Source organism: Elephas maximus, chromosome 24 (genome assembly GCF_024166365.1).
Source record: "Elephas maximus indicus isolate mEleMax1 chromosome 24, mEleMax1 primary haplotype, whole genome shotgun sequence".
Taxonomy (NCBI): Eukaryota; Metazoa; Chordata; class Mammalia; order Proboscidea; family Elephantidae; genus Elephas; species Elephas maximus.
The window spans coordinates 999,535-1,008,282 of NC_064842.1; the positions used below are offsets into that span (position 1 = coordinate 999,535).

The 8,748-nt window shown below is 54.3% G+C and overlaps 1 protein-coding gene across 3 annotated transcripts in view; it reads right to left on the minus strand.

Annotated features, from left to right (window-relative positions):
* PACC1 (proton activated chloride channel 1) overlaps positions 1-8,268 on the minus strand; it is a 44,089-nt gene extending 35,821 nt beyond the window's left edge. For all 3 annotated transcript variants that reach the window (XM_049868594.1, XM_049868595.1, XM_049868596.1), the window contains exons 1-2: positions 8,095-8,268; positions 3,356-3,452 (exon numbers count right to left, since the gene is read on the minus strand). In XM_049868594.1, coding sequence (XP_049724551.1) covers positions 3,356-3,452; positions 8,095-8,130 — 133 coding nt within the window. In that variant the 5' untranslated portion in view covers positions 8,131-8,268. The remainder of the gene's footprint in view (positions 1-3,355; positions 3,453-8,094) is intronic.
* Positions 8,269-8,748: the final 480 nt, after the last annotated feature.

An 8,748-nucleotide genomic window follows, 5' to 3' on the forward strand; every position in this document is an offset into this window, starting at 1 on the left:
GGAGACCAACCACCGACTTTGGACCAAGTCTCAGTTGAGACTAGCCAAATGGACTTCTAAGAACTGGATCTTCTAAGGTCTAGAAAGGAGATGAGTCCAGCGGGGGTCACCCAAAAGCAGGTGAGGCTCTTGCCAGTCAGTAAAGCTTCCCAAAATTTGCTCTACTGGGGGCCTGGCTTCCTGCTCTGACCTCAGGCTTTGAGATGCCAGGAATCTCAATGGGGCAGCCTGGACGTTTGCTATAAAAGGGAACACCCTCATCTTTCCAAGTCTGATCTCTCTCCTCCTCTTGCTGCCTCCATCTATTCTCTTCTGACTGGAGCAAGAGGGCTGTGCAGGGCTTCCAAGCTGCTCTCCCTGGAGCCTGATGGCTTTCTAGGCATTGCCAGGGTGAGAGTAGGGGGACAATCATGCCACTGCCTTTTACATACAGGGCTTTAACAAAAGTATGCTTAGAATGTTTCTGAAAGCCACTGGTGTAGTAGAAAGGGCATGGGCTTGGGGTCAGACCCAGCTCAGGTTAGGCTCTGTCTGTTTACTAGCTACTTGATCTCCCACCTTTCCCTCACCATCACTGAGCCTCAGGTCCTCATCTATAAAAATGAGGATAACCACTCACAGGGATGCTTGTGTTTTTTTAAATATTTCATTGAGTTTTTTGTGAAAGTTTACAAGAAAGTTTGTATTTGACAATTCCCGCACAAACTGTTCAGTGACATTAGTTACATTTATCACAATGTGTCAACACCTCTTTAACTGTGTCGTTTGTTCCCTTTCCAGTATTCTGGTTTCCCTGCCCCTTATCTTCTCATTCTTGCTTTTAATTAACTGTTAACCTTCTGGTCTCATGCTGATGGCTTTTAAATAGGTCACAATCTTATGGGCAATATATTTTGCTAAAAGGTGATCTCAGGGGGATAGACTTGGCTCTAGGTTTGAAGAGTGTCTCAGGGCGTTCTTTCTCTACTGTTCCAGTTTGTCTGGCTTTTGTTTTTTTTAATAAAAATTTGAGTTCTCAGAGGGTCGTTTTGAGAATTAAATGGGGCACGGGTCTGACAGGCCTGATATGGAGGAGCAGTCAGTAACCTTCAGCTTTCCCAGCCTCTCTCCTTCTACACAGTTTTCTCTAAGGACGAGGCAGAATTACAGAATTTCCTATCCCGTTCCCCTTCCCCACAGATACAGGAGTCAAGGGGAGCAAAACCCCACATCCCCCAATCCACCCAAAAAGCTGAAGTCAGGCTAGGGCTCCATTCACTCATTCAACAAGTATTTATTGCATGGTGAGCAAGACAGATAGGTCTCTGCTCTCACGGAGCATACATTCTAGAATAAATAGACGTTAACCTAGAATGCAGGCATGAGCCAAAGTCACACAAACAAACATACACGCCACCAGCAACAACCACAGAGAAACACAGAGGCTACGGGTGACAGGGGTGGAGGGTGGGAAGTGATGCGGCCAGGACAGAGGTCAGAGAGGCTCTGTAGAGACATGCGTGAGCTGAGAGGTGAAGAATGGTTAGGCATTAACTAGGTGATGGAGGGAAGAGAATTCCAGGCAGAGGAGTAGAACACCGAAAAGACCCTGTGGTGGTAGTGAGTGAGGCTCAAAATAAAAGGGCAGCACTGCTGAAGGGTGGAGAAAGAGGGGAGAAGAAACGGAAGCAGTAAGAATGACTCCCAGGCTCAAATGGCAATGCCATTCCTGGAAACAGTGAGCACTGGCTCATTTCCTAGTGCTGCTATGGCAAAAAATACCACAAGTGGGTGGCTTCTAAGAAAACAAGTTTATTGTCTCTCAGTTTTGGGGGCTAGAAGTCCAAATCAGGGCACTGGCTCTGGGGAAGGGTCCTTCCTTGACTGTAGCCCCAGGTGTTCTTTGCTGGTAGATGGTTCTCCACATGGTCTCTTCCCTCCTGTGTGTACCTGTGTCTGTTCTGCTCTTTGTAACACCACTCACAGGGGATTAGGCTTAGAAATGTGAGGTACAGAAAACCACCTGGCCTTCTGTTCTGGGTCCCTGAGAGCCAGACCACCTGGGGGCCGACACTAAGCCTCAGGAGGTGTGATGTAATTGACCATGGCCACTAAAGGCTTTGGAAGATGGGGACTTAGTGGAGCTTCTGGGTTAGAGAGAGAGAACATTTTGTTCTGACCTAGTCCCCAGGTGGCTAGGGAAGAGAAAGAAGAGCCAGCTGCTCTGAAGTGGAGGGAACCATGTGGATTTCTGAGTTTGCAACCAGTGCCCCCTGACCTCAGCCCAGGTGGCTGGGATGAGAGAGAGTACTGCTTGGAGCGGTTGGTGACAAGGATGGAGAAGTAGGGAAGTGATGACTAGATCAATTTCGAGGTGCGAACTGGATTCATGCTGATACTTAGCACTCTTAGCAAAGAAGGGGGGATTTGCCCACTCCACTGCCTGCTATGCTCAGTTAGCTCAAGGACCCATCCTACTCCTCCTGTATGACCTCATCACATAAAAGAAAATGCCTATTTCCAAAAAGGTTATATTTGCAGGTACAGGTGGGCTAGAACTTCAACATAACTTTCTGGGGGACACAATTCAACAGCTGAGAGAAGAGATGATTAAGTCAACTTTGAACATGTGGAGTTTAGCGTACCTTCAAGACATCCAAGCAGAGCTGTCACCTAGGCAGTTGGATATATACAGGATATACAGGTTTATAGCAGAGATGAGCAAGCAGACACACATTAGGGGGCCTGGGTAGACTGCCCAGCAAGAGGGGAAGGAGTGAGAGAAGGGAGCGTAGGACAAAGATCTAACACCCAAGAGCTAAGATGTGACTGCAAAGCAGTCTAGGAGTGACCATAAGAGGAGAAGTTAAGGGAGCAGAGTGTATCCGGAAGGAAGAAGTGGTCAATACTGTGTATGTCGCTGGAGGCTCCATGAGATGCCATGTGACAGACAAGACAGACAGGACCCTGTTCACTCAGCTGGGCGGAAGTGCTGGAAGCCTGAAGTCAGGAGGCGGGACCTAGTAGATATCCTCCCAGAGGGCTCTGGGAAGTGGCCCAGACGTTAGAGGACCAACTGCTAGCAGCTTCCTAGGGAAGGAGGAAAAGCAGAAGCCCAAAGCCCTTGCTAGGGTATCTAATGGCCTGGCCTCAGGGGCTAAGCAGGCACCACCCTGGAAGTATTCTCTGTCCCAAGGCTAGTTAAATTTGTATGGCTTTAAAACTAGGGCAATACACGAGATCCGACACCAGGGTGCAGGACAGGGGCTCCTGCTCTCCAAGAACCCAGGTGGAGAGATGCGTGGACTCAGCCTCGGGCTCCAGCATCAGCGCAGCAGCTCTCCAGCACTTCCGCCCCAGCACTGAGCCTGCTCACCTGGTAAGACACCTGGGCCTTGGATTTTGACCGTTTCCTTTTCCTGCTCCTCTGCCTGCTCAGAGTTCTCAACCACCTGGTCCAACTCCTCACTCAGCTGAAGAGAGAAACAAAGAGGGCAAGCAGGTCAGCTACATCAGCCTTGCTTTCTAGAGAATAAGCAAGCAGAAGCTGCTTCTCACTTAATGGCCTCCAGACGTAGGGTCTGTTACACCCAGTCTACAAATGAGAACACGGAAGCCCAGAAAAGTCAAGTTACTTCAAATAGCGGCTGGTGTCTACCAGGGCCTGTAAGAAATGGAGCCAGGAGTCAAATCCAAGCTGGTCTGGCTCCACAGCCCATGGCCTTAACCACTTCCCAAAGGAGGAGGAATGCAACTTAGGGCCTTTGAGAGAGCAGGGGGTGCAATGACGGCTGACTCCGAGCTCTCTGAGACACTGGCTGAAGTCTAGTGACACCGGCTGCAAAAGGCAGAACCCAGTGGAGAAGGCAGTCCATCCCAAGGATAGATGCTCATTAGCAGCCTGGCAGCAGGCAAATTCAACCCCACTTCATCAGTGTTCTACCAAATGGAGAAATAATGCCACTGAGGAGGGCAGGAGAGGTCAAGTCCAGAGTTCAGAGGAGACGCTATCGCTGAATTGAGAGAAGGGGTAGCTTCCCAAGTGTGTTCTTAGGCTCAGTGTCAACACCTGGGGTCTCAAGACATTTTCATAAAAAATTCACCTCCTAGGTTTAGGGTCAAGGTTTCATGGGACATCCCAGTTAACTGGCCTAATAACATGTTTAGTGTTTCTGTTCTACCTGCTAGTTCCATACATAGTACTTGGGGTCTTAAAAGCTCACAAGCAGCCATCTAAGGCACAACAATTGGTCTCTACTCACCTGGAGAACAGAGGAAGAAGGACAGGCAGGAATAGAAGGAGAAAATGGAATGTGTGGCTAACTGCCTCCCTAACTGCTTTCCTTTCTCATGAGACCAGAACTGGATGGTGCCCAGCCACCACTACTAAACATTTTAATCAAAGATTCTACAGAAGAATCCAGATCGAAAGGGCAGAAGTGCAGAACAGAATTTCAAATTCTCATGGAATTCAGACTTCATGGAGCCACGGTGGCTGGATGAACCCTTGAAACTATTGTCTTGAGATAATCTTTAAACTTTAAACCAAAAATATCTTCTTAAAAACCAAACAATACTTTAGCTTAAGTTGTTAAATTTTTTGTCTGCGTTGAACATCACGCTCTTTTAAGAACTATATATATGGAATCAAGTTGACAACAGCAACTCAAAAAATCAGGAGATTAGATAGGAACCCTAGGTGGCAGTGAGTTTATGTTCACGGGGGAGGAACAACTCAGAAAAGGAGGGTGGGAATGGTTGCTCAACTTGAAGAACGTAACCAATGTTACTGAATTGAACACGCAGTTCATTGGTGTATGTTTTGCTGTGTTCATTCTCAACAACAACAAATAATTTTTTTTTTAATTCACTTCCAAGAGATTTCAGTTAAAATAAAGCTCTTATGCATCTATTATCTTTCCATCTCCCTTTCCCCCTCCACGCCTCCACTCCTGCCCCTCAGAATCAGGAAAGACCTCCAGTTTTAAACCCTCCAAGCACAAAATAAAGAAAAACAAGTGGGAGGGTTGTGGGAGGCTGGAAAAGGCAGCAGGGGATACCAGCCTCCAGTGGGAACACAGACAAAGCTGACAAAGGGAAAAGAGATTAGAGGCTGCTGCACCATTAAAGTGTCAGGACTAAAGTGTCAGGACATTAGGGCTGACAAGGCCCAAGGCTCTCTGATCCAAGACCCCCAGGTTCAGCCCGACCCAGTGACAACACCCTCCTCTCCTACTTCCGTTCCTGGCCATCCACAGCCATAGTGAGCCCACCTCCTCGCTTCCCCCGACCAGCTGAGTACAAGGTTTCCACATGCCCTACCCGCCACAGCAAAGAAACCAAACTTGGGAGCAACACCCACTCTCAGCATGATCCCGGCAAAAACACTGCTGCGGGCCACTCTCCAGGCAGCCTTCTTTCTCTGAAGAAGGCAAGAGACAGGGAGCTCAGAATGAGCATATGTAGAAGGCAAAGGCAGGGGGCACTTCCAGCGCCTTCTACTGTGCGAGTGCCCTTACACAGCAACAGCCTCTACCCCGGCCTTGCCCTTTCACGTGGGATGGCAACCGATATTTTACTAAACATTTTGGGAAATTCCAACGCTGAGGAGACATACAGGCTCCACATGGATGGGTGAGAGACACGGTCCCATTAGGCCAGGACCCCTCAGCTTCCCTGAAGCAGGAGCTGCCCACAGAGCTGTGACAGCAGCTACCATTCCCTGAGGGACCACCACTGACCAGGCACCGAGCTACGCACCTTCCTCACACTCACTGAACCCCCTCACAAGGACCCTGTGAGGTAGGGACTGTCATCTTCATTTTTCAGAGGAAGAAACGGAGACTTAAAGAAGTGACTTGACAAAAGACACAAATAGCAAAGCCCTACTTTCTACCCACTGTGCTCTGACTCCTAGAAACTGAAAACACTGGGTTTGAGAGAGAGGCGTCTCATTCCCCAGGATTCCTCCATGGTCAGATGCCCACAGAATCCACAGCACTGGTTAAAATCCATCAGGGTCCTGTGGAATAAAGAAAGCAGAGGGCATGAAAGGAGAAACCTAGAACTCTGTCCCAGTGCGATTCCAGTCCAGGTCCTACACTAAAATATGGCAAACCTCAGGCAAATCTCCTGTCTTCAACTCGGCTTCCCCTTCTACCGTGGGGTTAAGCCATCTTTATACACGGCACACAGCCTTCTGTGAATCGCAATCACAGTGGAGAACTGTACGTCAATAACTACCGATCGAGACAGACGGCAGCAAGTTCATGTAAGATGGACAGGCAGAATGCCAGACTGGTCTCCACGGAACATGTGGGACTTGACATGGTCCCTGAATAACTTGGCGGGGGGGTGCTAACCAATGGAAGAAGTCCCTGGGTAGCACAAGCAGTTTGTGACTGGCTGCTAACCTAACAGTCTGTGGTTCAAGCCCACTCAGCGGCTCTGTGGAAGGAAAGCCTGGCCATCTGCTTCTGGAAACTCGCTGAGGGGTCTGGCCTGTTCTGGGTAGACCAAGGGCGGCATCAGGCCCATGAAAAAACGAGTACTACTGGCTCAAAGCAGGACGTTAAAATTAATCTGGACAGCGCGTAGAGAGACCTAAGGGGAGTTAACGTTCATCACACCCGGGAGATTAGAGCAGAAAAAAGGACACAAAACGGAGAAGGGCAGAAGACCAGGAGCTGCCAAGTGAGGGAGCCACGGTGGAGGCACGAGGAAGACGTTCACCCAAGGCGGCCCAGGTGTCCGGGTGTGGGTGGGTGTGGGTGGGTGTGGGTGGGTGTGCGTGGGAAGGGGGAGCGGCCACACAGCAGAGCTGGGGGGTCAGGAGGAAGACGGCTGGGGAAGGCCGACCCGGAGCTCCGCACAGATGGGAGACGAAGAACCGGAGGTGGCGCTGAGTCGTGGGAGGCGGAGAGAAGACAGAGAAGGGGAGCAGCTCGCTAACAGGGTCTCCCCCGGGAGAGCTCGCCGCCCGGGGCCCGAGGGATGTGCCATCCGCGCGGGTCTCCGCGGAGCCCAGACACCCACGGAGCTCACCTGCTGGTCCCGGGAGGCCCCCTGCGGCCTTGCCCACGGATGCCCATGGACGCCCACGAACATCCAGACACCCACAGGCACCCACGGAGCCCATGGACCCCCACGGGCGCCCACGGAGCCCAAGGGCACGCAAGGAGGCCACATGCCCACGGAGCTCGGGCGCCCACGGAGCCCCACGGACGCCCACGGACCCCCACGGAGCCCACAGACACCCAAAGACGCCCACAGATGCCCACAGACCCCCACGGAGCCCACAGATGCCCACGGACTCCCACGGGCACCCACGGACCCCCACGGAGCCCACAGACGCCCACGGACGCCCACGGGCGCCCACGGACCCCCACGGACCCCCACGGACCCCCACGGAGCCCACAGACACCCAAAGACGCCCACAGACGCCCACAGACCCCCACGGAGCCCACAGACGCCCACGGACTCCCACGGGCACCCACGGACCCCCACGGGCGCCCACGGACCCCCACGGAGCCCACAGACGCCCAGGGACGCCCACGGGCACCCACGGACCCCCACGGACCCCCACGGAGCCCACGGACGCCCACGGACCCCACGGACGCCAACGGAGCCCACAGACGCCCACGGACTCCCACGGGCACCCACGGACCCCCACGGAGCCCACAGATGCCCACGGACTCCCACGGGCACCCACGGACCCCCCCGGGCGCCCACGGACCCCCACGGAGCCCACAGACGCCCAGGGACGCCCACGGGCACCCACGGACCCCCACGGACCCCCACGGAGCCCACGGACGCCCACGGACCCCACGGACGCCAACGGAGCCCACAGACGCCCACGGACCCCACGGACGCCAACGGAGCCCACAGACGCCCACGGACCCCCACGGAGCCCAAAGACGCCCACGGAGCCCACAGACGCCCACGGGCGCCCACGGGCACCCACGGGCACCCACGGACCCCCACGGACGCCCACGGACGCCCACCTGCTGGCCCCCCGCGGCCGCGCCCCGCTCCCCTCCTCGCGCCGGGACCCTCCCGAGCCCGGCCCGGCGCTGCCTCACGAGAAACTCGGCTTCCGCCCCGCACCCCTCGCACCTCCTGGTAGGATGTGGAGAGCTCCTGCCGGATCATGGCACTGGCCAAAGCTAAGGCACCTCAGCCCGCTCCGGCCCCGGGGACGAGGGGACTGCACCGGGCCGAGCGCCTGCACCTGCGGGCTCCACAGGAGAACCGGTTCCGAGCGGCGTCCCGGAGGCGGGGCGGGGCGGGGCGCACTCGCGCATGCGCCCGCCGCCGGAGCCGCGAAAGTCTCGCTGGGAAGTGTAGTTCCGGGGCGGTGACGCCGGCGCGTCCCCCGACGCAGGCTGCGTCCCGACGTTAGACGCCTGGCCCCGCCCGCCGCTCTGCTGCTCTGTGGCGGGGGAAGAGGGCGGAAGTGTGGGACGAAGGGGACGAATGAGCGGGAAGTAGGCAGTTCAGATGGGCAGGAGCGCTAGGCGGCAACTGGCAGGGGGGCCCAGCTGGTGGTTTGTGGCCAGCAAACGCGGACAGAGCGCTTTGTGCGTTACGAAGCCCTTTCACGCACATGATGCCCTTGAGCCTGCGGGGACCCCTTCGGGGGGCCGTTTTTCTCCCTGTTTTACACATGGACAAACTGGGTGCCCTGTCCCGGAAAGAATGGGGTGGTATGGCACGATGATGATTTGATCCGCGAGTGCACTGCAGAATTGGAGTTCTTTCCAGTATCCC